The 15156-nt window shown below is 42.5% G+C and overlaps 1 protein-coding gene across 2 annotated transcripts in view; it reads right to left on the bottom strand.

Annotated features, from left to right (window-relative positions):
• INTS4 (integrator complex subunit 4) overlaps window positions 1-15156 on the bottom strand; it is a 37559-nt gene that overhangs the window by 3459 nt on the left and 18944 nt on the right. For both annotated transcript variants that reach the window (XM_072850846.1, XM_072850847.1), the window contains exons 14-22: window positions 13470-13603; window positions 12551-12708; window positions 9544-9637; window positions 7282-7362; window positions 4832-4962; window positions 3812-3871; window positions 1354-1513; window positions 890-1033; window positions 38-158 (exon numbers count right to left, since the gene is read on the bottom strand). In XM_072850846.1, coding sequence (XP_072706947.1) covers window positions 38-158; window positions 890-1033; window positions 1354-1513; window positions 3812-3871; window positions 4832-4962; window positions 7282-7362; window positions 9544-9637; window positions 12551-12708; window positions 13470-13603 — 1083 coding nt within the window. The remainder of the gene's footprint in view (window positions 1-37; window positions 159-889; window positions 1034-1353; window positions 1514-3811; window positions 3872-4831; window positions 4963-7281; window positions 7363-9543; window positions 9638-12550; window positions 12709-13469; window positions 13604-15156) is intronic.

Genomic DNA, 15156 nt, shown 5'->3' with positions numbered 1-15156 from the left:
GCAACACACTCACATGAACTTGTATCGTTAACATTACCTGTCCAGGCTGTGTGTGAGAGGTAAACCTGAGTTATCAGCCTGTGCCTTCCAGGACCAGGATTTCGAAAGTCAGCTGGTTTAGGATGGATTAGCTGTGCTTGTCCATCTGGATACAATACCTATAGGAGGAAAAAAAAAATAATAGGAAACAACTGAATGACAAGTGGACTGGGGATTTGCACAGTGTGCATTATTTTGGTGTTTTCTGTGCGAGTTCAGAGGCAGGAAGGTGTGCTTTATCTTGGAGCCAGCAGTCCAGTTGCCCTAGATTTAACGGCCACATGCTGGTTGTTCAGACCCACAGCACAGGTGGAAAAAGAATCCACTGACATCAGCTTCTTCCTCTGCGCTGCAAACAGAGGTTTTAGTTTCTTTGTTATGCAGTGAACTTGCATATTTTACTTGGTATCATACCACACCCACCTCTTTACCTGCATTTGAAACTAGTGATTCAGCAGCAGGAAGAAAGTTAAGCTGTAAATACAGAGAGCCAAGAGCCTGCGTATTTCTCTGTCGTTCCCAACAGCTTCTTCTGCTCCTCCTTCTCCCACTACACAAGCTGGAAGTTCACCAGCGTTTATTTGTGCTCATGTCTGTAACGTGCCCAAAACACATGAAACCGTGGCATGTAGAGCACAGAACAGCATGAAAGTGCTCAAAGCAAACTCTCAGGAATTGTACGCAAGTCAACTCGGCGCACTATATACAAGCCAGTTTCTGAATGTGTGGCTAAAACTCAGAAATCCAACATTGTTACTAATAAAGTGTGTAATTATTTAGAAGCATTGACATTAAACAAATTCCCCCCAAGATGCAATCTTGTTTGCATTTAAGTCAAGCGACTGCTTACCTGAACTTTAACGGTTCCTTGGGGATCCTGCACATGTTCCAGAGTTGCATCAACATCCAGTGCCACTACCAACCCCGATGTAAACCTCAGGGGATTATCAGATTCACCGGTAGGCTCAATGATATTTGCAGTAGCTCTATGGAGCTATTAGGGGCAAAGCGGTTGGCAAAAATAAGGCAGAGGGAGGAGGAGGAAAGAAAAAAAGACAGTCATTACTGTTCTTAATGGAGAAATTGTGCATGAACTTTGGATTCTTTTAGATACTGCGAGGAATTACTAAGTTTTCTGTATTTTTAGCAGTAGTCCTGAGGATGCTAGGTAAGTAGAAGAAAGCCTTTGAAGAAATAACACTTGGGACCGACCAAAAACCCGAATCCTAAAAGCTTCACGTTGTATTAGGAAGCAATCAAATGCTGAGACAGTCTGCAAGGATACTGCATTTTAATTCTCTGCGTTAAACTGACCTGCTCAGGAAGAGGAAGGTGGAGGAAGGTACTTTGTCGCAGTGTTGTCTGAAGAATCTTGACCACTTCCAAAGGCTTGGATGTCACAAGTCTGGGCATTAAGTCCAGCAATTTATCTACAAAACTGCCTTGCATATGTGGGAGCTCAGAGATGAAACATCTGTGTTAAGAATAAATTAAAAACCACATACTTTTTTCAACATTTTCAACAGTATCGTTATTTTCAGCCAAGTGACTTAATCCTTATATTTAGTTTAATGACAGAATTAGATATGTAGATTCCTCTTCTGATGGGCGTCTCACACATAAGATAAAGATGATTTTGGCTAGTTATGTTGGGACCATACCTTGTACTCAAACTGACAATATTAAGGGCTACGCAGGACTCCCTTCTTACGTCCTTCATCAATACAGAGCCTCGCGGGCAAAGGAACCTAGATTCACAAAAAAGGAGCTAGAAATGCTGAGGTGCCCATCAACAAATCAGTGAGAAGCAGCTATTGTAGGGATTTGTCCACTCAGACCGCGTGTGCAGCTGAAATGCTGTTTAGATAGCAAGAGTCCTAATTAAATGAGACCACGGGCAATTCCAGTACTCTGCATTCAATCTCGATGTCTCAACAAAGAACCACAGCTGGATGAAAAAGCCATTCCTACTATAGTTGCCTTGCAAACTTTTGAAATTGGTACTTCTCAGGGAAGATATCCATATGCCTAATTCTTTATGCTGTGCACTCACCTGGCTAACTAAATAGCTGACTCATTGCAGGATCTAACATACCCACACACCCGATACATGAGTTGTCTGACCTGCTGCTGCAGCAAAGGTTCCAGAAGAGTTTTTCTCTACCAGTATTTATGAGACTATTACTTATTACATCTGAGGAGTGAAATTTTAATAGTAAACTACAATCAGTAAGGGGGGAAGCTCATTCTAGAGGTCAAGAACAGAGAACAGAATCCATTCTACAGCTTGGGACAACAGCCTCTCACAAGAAGAGATTTGGTATTTGGTATTTCTTGTTCTTTTTGGTATTGGTATTTCTTGTTCTTTATATATAAGTAAAATTGGGCAACTACCCTGCATGCAGAAGATGCTTCGTTAGACTGAGTCATTGGTGGCTTATCTGTTATTATCAGCAACACTCCTGCTGCGTTTAGCAGTTTTGTAAGCCTGGTAAATACTCGTGCAATTTGGTGAAAAAATGCACCATTTCTGTAGGTGAACAGCCTCTTGAACAACGGGCTCTCCTCCCCGCTTGTCAAGCCTGGTGTTGCACTGTATCTTCACCTACAGTTGAGTCTATAAAGCCTGGACAGGAATATTGGACATGCCCAAAACAGCTTCAGGTCCGAAAGCCCGAGAAGTGAGATTGTTTTCAGGATCCTGGTGGTGCTCTGCAGGAGCTCATGATCCATAAACGGAAGCTTCTACCACCAGCTGGGCAAGGGTGGAGAAAAAAAGTCACACTCTCCTCTGTACATGGTAAGAGGGCTACGCCAAAATACACATCCTTCTGTTCCTGTGACTGCCACTACACAGACAGCAGATTTCAACTCCTCTGTCATGGGATGCAGCTAAAATGTGGCACACTGAGTGAGGCTGCACAACCTAGACACGGGGATTTTACATGTCCGAGCATTTATAGGTGACCTTACAGCTAACTGACAAGATCTACCATCATCCAGATTCCCTTTTGTGGAATTCATCACTGCCTGTAGGAGTTACATTCCTGAGAAAAAGTGATGAGTTTTGCTGATCCGGAGACTCAGTCCGAGGAAAAGATACAAAAGCAAATGAACAGTTCTAGTCATTAGCTACCAAATAAGCTAAACATCAGGGAATGGGTAGATTTGGCTCCCTTTTCTCATCACTTAACCAGCCACAACTGCCAAGCATATGGACCACGAATAAACGGGAATTTAATCGGAACCAGAGATGGAATTCTGCTCAGCCAACTCTGGATACCTATGTCTCTGGGCTAGCTATCCAATTCCCTTCTGAATCGACAGAAAAACATGGCCATCCCTAATCTGACCTATTTTAGACACCTAGATTAGGATAAGATCAAAAAAGCACCTCTCCCATGACAGGAGAGCTGCGCCAGTGCTTCATAAGCAGTGGTCTACAAGCAAATGTCAACAACTGGGCGAGATCACTCCTGCCTTGAGCGTGTAGACAGTTCACTCACTCTCCCATTTACAATTTAGAAATTTGTGATAAAGAAAAGGGAAATTCCCTTTTTTGTCATACCCCCAGGAAAGCTCTTCCATTGATCCCACATTTAGAAGGGAGTTTACTTCTTGCTTTATCATTATCTCTTGATAGCAGTCCCTGATGTAGGACAGCAACAGGGGAAGGGAGATGTAAAGAGATGAAAAACAAACGGAATATTCCTTGATGACAATTGTGGGGGGACTTTCTAAAATAAAGTGAAGAAGCAATGGAGTTTCTCACCTCTGAAAGGAATCCACTTCCTGTAGGAATTTTTCACACATCCCAAAAAGGGGTTCCACTCTGTAATGAAGATAACATTCCTTGTTTTAGTTTTGAATATAGAAAATTGGCTCTATGGTTATAAACATTTAGGTGTTTTGGAATCCAGTTCAAACTCCTAAAAACCAGAAGATCTTAAAGTGTTAAGGCCAGAAAGGTGTTCCGCACAGGAGGAAAAATAAAAATTAATTGCCATCTTCCTCCCCACATCCATATCCCCCTCCCACAAAAAATCAATTGCATGAGACACTAATTAAGGTCCCAAAGCCAGTGCTAGAAAATATTAACTTTCCACCTATAAAACAGGAGGTTAAGAGGCAAACATATTATGCACCTCTATGGCAACACAGTAAATTGATGGCAACAAACTCGAAACAAAAGTAAACAAATTAGGATACTAACCACCTTGCTCCAACTCCACCAAATGAAGTTCTAATTCTACAACCATCCAAACCCATGTGGAACTTCCTTGACCTCCGCAGCCAAAACGAACCACGCAGAGCCTCTCGCGGTACCTAAGCCACGCATGCACATGAGCGTTTTGTGTCTGAGTCACACAAACATTAGCTGCAGCTCAGTCAAAAAGACAATTCTTTTCTGATGCCAAAAACTCAGCAACTCATACTTAATGAAGCAAACACGATTAGTGCATTCTTTGACACATGACTTTTCCGCATTTAAATAGGTCCCAAATATCAAACCTAAGACACACTCTACAACAATTTTAACCTATTTATATGTTCATAGCTGAGAGAACTCAACCCCCTAATAATTTTGTCACCTAATTTAGTATTGTGCCACTCTACAGCTACACCAAAGGCAAAAGAAGGCTCTTCATGTTGAAGTAATTTAGCAAACGGTTATTGGCATGCCGTGACATTTTATGTGTCTAATTTATCCTTGCTGGTTTTTTTAAACAAAGCTTGAGGAAACTAAGCTTACAGTTAACCCTAAGAAGGTTCTTTACCAGGTCATCCTTACCCTCTAGTGGTACGCGCAGTCACTATAAGCTGTAACGCCTTCGCTTGCAGTCTCATGTGGTGAATAATGACCACTTGTCTACTTTCCACGCCGCTGTACATGAACTCCATTTTATAGGTTTCTTCCAAGATCTGTCAGGCAGACACCACAGGGGTAAGAAACCATCAGACTGTTAAACTCTTGCACAAGCACAATCACAAGATTCTGGTATTTTTCCTCATACTGAGGAACACATTAATCCACGAGTCTCACTCTTTTGGTGAAATTCTTCATGGCGTAAAGTGGCACCTAATGCTAAAAGGTGATCTCGGTTATATTAAAGAAACAAGTCATGAAACTTGGCCTAAAATCAAGCACTCCCTCCATCGGCAGTCTATCTTTTGACATTGCATTTCAGATTTCTAGGGGTAGAGCGCTCACCGAGTCCCGCTGACTACTCTGGAATACAAAACGTGAGGAGCACAACAGAGCAACCTCAGTGTTCCTGCTCAGGTTTACATTTTTGGAGCTGTATTTAACAAAGTTCTCTTGGAAACAACTTTACATTCAGCAATGCTTCACATACTGCAGCTGAAGATGGAAACTACCACAAGATAAGTATCGTTCTGGGTTATTTTAGATACACGGTTAAAAGCTTAGACAGCACATGGCACAGTTTTACTCATGGTACTTTACCTGTCAAATAGATGGCTTAAGTAGACAAGAGAAGTGCTCAAATTAATACAGTTGAGTTCGGTATGACTGTATAGAAACCAAGAACTTGCGAGTTATTTAATAGGAAATATTCCCTCACTCTGCATTGACGGGAAGTGTTCTACATTCACAATCACAACAGATAAAACTTCCCAGGGGGTTCACATGCTACTGAGAAGGGCACCCAAGACAGACAGTTCAATCAGAGAAGATTTAAAAAGCTGATAGGCTTTTGTTTCTACCATCCCTGGGGACAGCTGTCAAGAGCACAGAAGGTTCTGATGCACAGCAGTACCTGCCTCTTATTACATCTTAATTAACCAAAGACTCAAAATGTCAGCATAGTTTCCCAGTAGATCCATGAACTTGCTTTTACCCTGGATTTGTTTCCAGATTATTTAATAGCTTGCTTTCTCCTTTACCTTTTCTTAGTGCTTAGCTTCAGTTTTTCCAGGATCAGATCATTTATACATCACAGAATCAGAATAACTCAGGTTGGGTGGGACCTCTGGAGGTCATCTAGCCTGCTCCCTGCTCAGAGCATGTCTAATTAGATCCAGTTACTCAGGCCCTCATCAAGCTGTGAACACTTCCAAGGACGGAGATTCCCCCCACCTCTCCGGGCAACCTGTTCCAGTATTTAACCTCCCTTACAGTAATTTTTTTTTCCCCTTGTATCCAATTAGAATTTCTCATATTCCAACATGTGTCCATTGTCTCTCGTCCAGAGCAGTCTGGATCCATCTCATCTATATCCTACAATGAGACAGTGGCAGACAGCAGTAAATCCACCCTGAAGCCTTCTCTTCTCCAGGCTGGACAAGCCCAGCTCTCTCAGTCTCTCCTTGCAGGGAATGTGCTCCAGCCCCTGACCACGTTGGTGGCCCTTTGCTGAACTTGCCCCAGTTTGTCAGCATCTTCCTTCTACTGAGGAGGCCAGAACACAACACAGCCCTCCAGATGTGATCTCCCCAGAGCTGAACAGAGGGGAATGATCATGTCCCCAGACCTGATGGCTACGCTCTAAGACAGCCCAGGATACAGCTGGCCTTCTCTACTGCCTCATGTTCAACGTGTTGTCCACCAGGATCCCCATGCTGAACATCATGAGGTTGTTGTCATCCCAATTCCACAGCCTGTCCGGAGCAGCCTGAACAGCAGCCATACCCTCCAGCATATCAACTGGCTCCTCAATTTGGAGGAGCCTTATCACCCACTCATTCAGCCAGAATCCTGCCAGTTTGGTGAAAAGGAAATTATGGGAGACTGCATCAAAGGCTTTGCTGAAGTAAAGAGATACGACATCCACTGCCCTCCCCTTGTTCACAGCACCAGCCCCCTCATCACAGAGAGCAATGATGTTGGTCAGGCATAATTTGCCCTTGGGAAATGCATTTTGGCTGTTCCCCATCACCTTTTTGACCTTCACTTGTTTAGAAACGGCTTTTAAAGAGAATTTGGTCCATGACCTTCCCCAGGAATGAGGTGAGGCCAAGCAGCCCACAGTTTTCTGGATCTTCTTTCTTGCTCTTCCGGAAGATGGGTGCGATGTTTGCCTTTTTTACAGTTGTCATGAACCTCCCCCACTCGCCACTCATCTTCTGAAGATGCGAGAAATTACTCCACTTTGGGGAACTGAGATTTACTTGGACAGACTACAGCAGTGGAAGGTCAGAAGGATATTATTGTTGCATGGCCAAGGAAGGGCTCGTATCCGAGGACCTGCCTCCACACAGACCCAGCTGCTTCTACCTCACCTGTTTTGCTGCAGCAGATGCTAATGCATTCTGTTTCAGGTACAGCGGAGCTGCCACGTTCCACAGCTTCTCCTGCAAGGCCTACAGAAGAAAACCATGAAATGATGATAAATACCCAGCTCAGTCTAAACATTATAACGGTGCGCTAGATGGGCTTGGGAGCAGGGAAGATGCCCTGTCTCCTGGCTGTACACCAACAGGTTGGTTGAAAAAGCAGGCCAAAGTTTTCTTTTAGGCTTTTAAATACAACATGGGGAACCGAGGCCTACAAATTGTTCTATAAATACACAGAGATACCTATACAACTATAAAATATAAAACAGAAGTTGAGAATAATATTAACAAAGATATGAATTAGAGACTGGCTGAGCCAAACTCTTCAGTACTTTTTAAGGAGAACTTCATGCAGAATGAAGTCACTTATTAGAAAAACAATAGCCCGCTGCTTTATCACCTCCCTGAGACCAAAATCAGGGTAATCTCAGATTGCAGGCAAGAAGTGGAAACAATAACAACTGTCCCCAGAAACACACCCACACAATCATATTCCTGAACTTTTCTGTTGACAGTCTCCGCCCCACCAAAGATCCTGGAGTTACTAAGAACACTGAGTGTAAATCAGCTACGGATATTCATATTAAAAAAAAAAACAAAACAAAACAACAAAAAAAACCCAAAACAACCCACCCAACCACACCCTATTTGCTTTTTGATTTATGTTTAAAAAAATTAAGAAAACTTGACTGGATGATTTATATCACTGCCTCCTTTTTGAAGCTGCCTGACCTTAGATACAGCTGCACACAAAGCTGTCTGTAGCCAAAGCTCAAGAACATACAGACTATATCCTTCACCTAGGCTGGCCCCAGAATCCCAGTTAACCACCCCTAAAATCAGAGGGTATGTAGGGCCTTTAAAGGTCTGGAACCTTCTGAGCCTCGAGGGGCTGGGAAATGAAGATACTTTTTTCCCCGACAGCTTCTTTCTCTTGGGGAAAGAAGCGATTGGAAAGAAAACTACTGAAAGGGCTGCTCTGACATTCGGGTTCTCTCTGCCGTATCAGAATTTCTAATTGCACGATATTACGAGTTACTTTTCATTTCAGCTACGTTACTGACTCTTCTGCATCACTGATGTATTGACTGTTCTACAGCTCGAGCCAAGCATGGCTGGTGCAGCTTTTACCCCCTTCTTCCAAACAGAGCACTCAACAGATACACAACAGATACACAGAGCACTTGCCAGATACACAAACCATCTGGTTCACTCCAATCAAACCCTGGAGAAGGGCAACAAAGCCACCTCCAAATGCTGGTCCTCTGCCTGGATAGCACATTTTGCTTTGGCAGAAGTTTTGGATTTAGCTAGGAAGGTACTGACACCGCTCATCTAAAATACCTTCTTTGGGTGATAACACGTATTCCAACGATTTGAGGCCTGCCATGACATGGCAACTGGCATCTGGCAACTGGCAGCTACGCATTTAGCAAAGAAACTGAAATCCCTCCTTGGTTTTACATAACAACACTGTTATTGAGTCCCTTCTGGAAACTTGTTTGTTACCTGCTTTAGTTCTTGCTTTACGTGTGTACAAATTACATTCAAACACCTAAGGAATGCCAGGAGACCAACTTAAATACTATTGCCAGTTGATAGCTTGAGAAGTGAAGCAAAAAATTAGTTCCTGTTTACAGCAAGAAGCTGACTTTGAAAAGGGTTGCTGCCATGGTGTCAAAGTAACCACTTTATCTGCTAATACCAAATAGATAGATCATTTCAGCACTGTAAAAGAAAGCATGACTGTTATTTTGCTCAATCAAGTCTAAAGAATTTCTTTGGCATTGGTGCCAAAAAAGCTGTCTACAAAACATTGTCTATAAAAACTCCACTTACAGCAGCAGTTTAGCAAAATGTGTTCCAGTGGCCACTAGTGAAGAAAAGTTACTCTCATAACATAAAAGGCTACAGAGTAGTTGCCTCCATTGTGATTTCTGTTAGAAAATAAACTGCACTGGCAAAATGCACGTGAACCAACACAAGCCCTAGGTACAACAGCAGAGATCTGCACTGGCTTACTCATTGGCAAAGTTAATGCATAAATTATTTGCCACAGAAGGGAAGCAGGAATGCCAGAAATCCATGGAACCTGTGCTTTCATCATACATCAGTTTTCAGCACAAACATCAAAACATGGAATTGCACCACTAAGATGGACCAGGGGCATTTTTGAAGAATAGCCCAAAAACCCTGATGAAGTCAAACCTTGATGAGGAGCAGCTGACACTGAAGGTAAGTTGCAGTGAAATCTGCCATGCCTGCCAGTTCTGACTGCAGTTCTCCAAGCCTCTGAAGATCACTGAAGCATGTGGGGAAAAAAAAAGGAAAAAAAAAAAAAAGACAACAAGCATTGAGACAGCAAGTTAATCTAAATGCACTCGGAATGCAGCAACAGCATCGACGAAGCCAGCTATTTCTGCATCTTGCTTTTTCTTATCCTTAGAACGAGCACCAGAAACAGTAGCAAAACACGCACCACAAACCAGTTCGCACCTTGGGACTTGGCATCTCCTTTCTTCCTGGAGGCTGACATGAGCACAGCAGTGGAAGCAGTAAGTCTGTCAACCCGCATTACTCTGTGGCCCTACGGGAACCATACAGCGTAGCAGGTCCAGATTTAACTTAAAACACTCCAGACCTCTACAGCAGCTAACGACCCGTTTGTGTTACACTGTTGGGAAATCTAACTATTCATGTTGGCTAGGAAAAGTTGTTTGGAACATGTCGGGCTCACGCAACCATGTATATTTGAAATATAGCTGCCTTTTTAAAACAAGCTGAAATCTGAGGTACTGATATTTGCCCAAGTTGTGTGCTGTCTGGTATAAGTATTTCTTGTAAATCATACAGCAATAGAAGTAACTTTTAACGTCACAGAAAAAAAAAAGACAGTTAATGGAACCCAAAAAGGCTTTACTTCTCCACTCTTAGACATGTTTTAAAATCAAAAGGGTGTATTAAGAAAACAAAACTCATTTTTTGTTATAGAACTGAAAATAGGTTGGATGATGTGGATTCAACATGTCTCTGTTCTTCTCTGTATTTTGCTTTGATCCAAAGTGTACTAAAATTGTCACCCTACTTCCCAGTTTCCTACGGTACTATTAAAAACAATGTTTTTTCCTCAGATGACCCTTTCCTTTTGTTTATTTTAGCTTTATCTTTGCATTTATGATGCAATTCTGAAACTTTGACTCTGCCAAACCAGAAGGTTGCTGAGCGCCGACACGTTAAAAAAAATCCACGAGATTATCTGTGTAATTTGCAGCCAAAGAAAATCTCTCCTAAGCAGAGGGGCTGTGCCTTCCTTCAACACAACAGCAGCAGAGCCAGCCCGAGCCCTACATAGTGACTCCGTTTAATCTTTTCCCAGAGAGAAAAGAACAGACTCCTGGGTACTTAATTCCCATGTCATACTTAATGCATCACAACACACTAACAGGGAACAGGATATCATCCCTCAGCTAACAGCTAGGCAGATATTCCATTTCCCAGTCTTCTACAGTTCCCAATTCCACTAATTCTATTTCCTTACAAATCTTAAACAGATTTCAACATCCCTGCAAGACAAAAAAAATTCCGTTTGTATAGATGGAGAAACTAAACCACAAAGAATGATTTGCTAAAAAGCCTGTCTTGTAGTTTCAGCTGCAGAGCCTGGGGGAAGAGCCTCAGTCTTATGCGTGGTTAGAAATGTAAGTCCCAAGTAGACACCAGCTCCACGAGGTCTGCTCTACTTCCCCTGATGACAATAATGATAAAGGAGGAGGGAGTTATATCCCACTGCAGAACCCACCGCTGTGAGCTTCTTTTATCCCTCTCCTCTCAGCAACCAAACTGTTGGTGCAGGAAACCCTTGCCCTCTGCAAAATAACCTTTCACACTTTTGTTTGTTTTTGTCTTAAATCCTCCCTTCTCTTAAGGGTGGAAAACAGCAGCTGGTTTAGTACGGTTCCTGGGTGGTGATCCCAGCAGGAAAAAAGCCAAGCTAATAATTTCCATCAACTCCAAAGCATTACTGTCCTTTACTGCATATAAGTTACACACGCAGTCAGCTCCGACAGAATTCCTACACTCAAAACTGAAAACAGTCACAGCCTGCGAGGTTTCCAGACCTTCATCGTGCCTACAAGATTCTGGATGCTCTGCCAAGAGATTACCTGTTTCAAGCGTTTAGTGCAATTAAATGCCTTAAGACTGTGTTTTAGGCTGCACACAGTAGCTTCAAAGCAGCTGAGGACAAACCATACAGCTTTCACAGTTGGGTTCTCAGTGAGGAGCACACTGTTTATTCTCCACTGCAGGTGGGTGTGAAAGCGATTTACAGCTACACATACAGAAGAGGCAGCTATTTTGGAGGAAGGAAAAAAAGCTTTCTGGAATTCCATATTCCAAACAAAGCATTTTAGATCGTTTTTCTAACTCTCAAAATAAGGCTGTTTTCCTCTTTCCAAGCAGAGGAATCATATTCAAAGGATCCTTTTCAAGTTTGTGTTTGTGTCAATCAGTCCAGAGATGAAATGGAGAGGCAGCATAAAGCCCCCATTCAGAAGCCATACCATAACAACCTTATCTGTAAAACAGCAGACAGCAACATGCAATAATATTGTCTATTCCAGGAAAATCTCTCTCCGATTTTCAAACTGATGAAGAATATCAAAGTCCTTTATAAGTGGGACTGGCACTGAGAACCCAACAAAGCACCAGAAGCAAGTCCTCTCGTGCTGAATGAAAGGCCACAGGATGTGGAACCTGAACAGCAAAGCGGACAGCCTCTCTCTTCCCACAAAAACGAAACAGAAAAACCCCCGTGCATCGTACATTAAAAATAACATGATCAAAATGAAGGACTCATACAGGGACAGAGAACTAAGAATGACACACAAGGCTGTCATCCATAAAAACTGAAAGCGTATTTTACCATAAGCGAACAGTCCAAGAAGAGCACCCTTACCTGACTCTTACCATGCTCTGAAAAGATGTTCCCCCAAAACACACACTGATTAGTTGGTGGGGCACAGCCAGAGCCGAGACCATCAGTTTTATTTCAAATAGGCCATGAATGCCGTTTTATCACAATGCTCTCTAGAAGAAGGCTCAGACTAAGTGCCCAATGGCAAAGTACAATGCTGATATTCAGAAGCAAAGCACCTACTTCAGAGAAACTGGGAATCCTAACCAACCTTCCCATGAACAAGGCTTGCAGCCTTACCGGATGGTAAATTCCAATAGCTCCTGTATGCCCTGCGGGTCAAGGTGCTGAAGGTTGTAAACTCTCTCCAGGCTCTGATGCAAGAACTGCTGGGAAGGATCTTCATGTGGTGTAATACTGGGAGAGACAGGGGAGGACACCAGCTTTCTACCTGGCAACTAAGCAAGAAGAAACACATGCGTACAGAAAAGTCTAACACAAGTAACAACACTGCAAAATGCTGCCACATTATTTAACAACTACCAACTGAGAGCTCTGATTTATTTCTCAAATTCAAAATTTATTTCAAGGATTTCAAGTCCACATCTTTTATCTTTGTTAGTTAATACTCTCCATTTTATAATCCACTTGCAACTAGAGATCTTCAGATTAAACTTCAACATCCCTCTGAGGGAAACATCTTCCTCATCTACTAACTCTGACACTGTGAAGTCAAGGGAAGTCCAAGAGCACACAAACCGCAACTCATTTTATGAGCTGTAATAAGACTTACGACCAACCTGTAGTTCCATGCAGGAAAAACATGCTTCAAAGCAGCAGGGAACACACCTCACCCGCGAGTAAACCGTTTAGGTAGGACACAAGTCAAATGTTGGAAGATCTACAAAGGCTAAGCTCCCCTTCCCCACACAGTCAGACCTCCCAGGACTCCTGCCCTCCCAGTATTCTTTCCTAACCAGCAAACCATGTGCTGTTCTCACTTGAGAGCAATAACGTTATTATTCTCCCCAAAATATTACAAAATCCATATTGTAACAATTTAATATTTGGCTCTCCTTACTTAACGTACATTTCAATATTCATTCACTTGGTGCTTGGGAGAAAAACCTTTTAGAATCGAAGTGTTACACACTGACAGACATGGAAGAGACCAGCAATAACACAGCGGCGAAGTGCAAACCAAAGTGATTCAGCTTACCCTTAGCGGAGGGACCAGATGAGAGAGACTGTCCCGAAGATAGGCGTAATGTCTGAACGTATGATCAGAGAACAGGGCAGGCATTGTTGGGCAACTTTTAGCAGCATTAAAAATCAGAACCAGAACAGCAATGTCTATTGAAATGGATTGTTAAAGAAAAATAAACAACAGCAAGAAGAGGTCCTTGGGGACGGCAAGTTAAAAGAACAACTCAACAACCCTTTCTTCGCTGGAGACTGTTTAGGAAGTTCTTTACAGTTGGAGAACGCTGAGCAAAACCCAAAGAGGCAGCTGTCTGAGCAGATGAAAACAAAGTACAAAGCGCAAACATTACAGGATGGGCCATATTGGAGGAAGGATGTTTCTGCCAACGTGGGATGGCTCAGAGGCGACACAAAGGATAGGAGCCAGGGATTATAAATGCAGAACATGCTCATTAGGTGGAGTTTCACTCTTCCTCAAAGCTTACACTGTGCTTACCAGTTTGGTACCCAAACACCACCTAAAATTAAACATTTACCTCTGAGTCTTTGAAAATTGCTGCATTTCCTATGATGCCCTGAAAAACATCCCTCTTACACAGACTTAAAACAAGCCAAAGGATCAAACATGGGAAGATCATTCTGGAATAGAAAAAACATTTGCACTGTTTGAGAGCCTGAGAAATACAGACAGCACCCAAAGGCTTTAATCAGTTAGCCCAAAGGCTGGGCCACTCACCCGCAACAGGGCTGACCCCAAGCGTAAGATCTCTAACAGGAGAGCGTGAAAGGATCGTCTGGGCACTTGCCTGCACAGGGAAGAAGTAGGTTCAGCCACAGAAGGGACTGAATCCACATCTCTCACCTCCTTAAAAATCTTCGGCATCCACGGGCTGCCAAGCATAAAGGTTTCCACTTGACAAACCAATTTCTCCTCTTTACCCAAAATCCTTTCCAAACTTTCAGCTGAAGCTATTCAACTAACCTGATTCAAATTTGCTAAGTGCTTTGAATCAAATAAAACCATGTTTTTAATTAACAGTTTACACTGGAAACATACCATCCAGGTCTACCTTGTAGTTTCTGGCTCCCAGGCCTGTCTTCACATAATGTATCTCCATAAAATTTGGAGGCAGGTTACCTCCAGAACATTCTCTAAAATATTCTTTGGTTCAGGGCAGGAAGGTGCCTTGAGCTAAACAGCAGCTTTCTCCCAGTCCCAATGCTCCTTCAATTCTGAACTCACAGGACGAATTTACTCAAATTATTACTCAACTATCTATGGATTAATCTTTCTCTCCACCTGATCCTAGCTCTTTTTAATTCTCACAAGGTATTTATTTAATCTGTATAGAATTTCTAGCTGCTGGCCTGTGACTGGTGAGAGAAATAAGGAGTAGCTTCACAGAGGAAGAGAGTTGTTCCAGTCTAACATGTCTCAGCACGCATCAGAAATAACATTACGTTCTGCAATCAGACAGAAGGGAAGCAAGGAGAATGAACAATGGAAAAATCGTATTTTTGCATTTCCAAGGCATCTCCTATTGTTAAGGATAATGGCATTACAATAATAGTTTGTGTTCTACAGCACTAGAAGAGCTAATGCTAATATAAGGATTTCTGATTTTGAATTATTTCAGAAAGATGATAAATTTATAGCATTATGGGGATTCAGCCACTGCTGTACTAAGAGATGGTGCTGTTCT

This window comes from Ciconia boyciana, chromosome 1 (assembly GCF_034638445.1).
Source record: "Ciconia boyciana chromosome 1, ASM3463844v1, whole genome shotgun sequence".
NCBI lineage: Eukaryota > Metazoa > Chordata > Aves > Ciconiiformes > Ciconiidae > Ciconia > Ciconia boyciana.
This window is presented reverse-complemented; position numbering and strand designations above follow the sequence as displayed.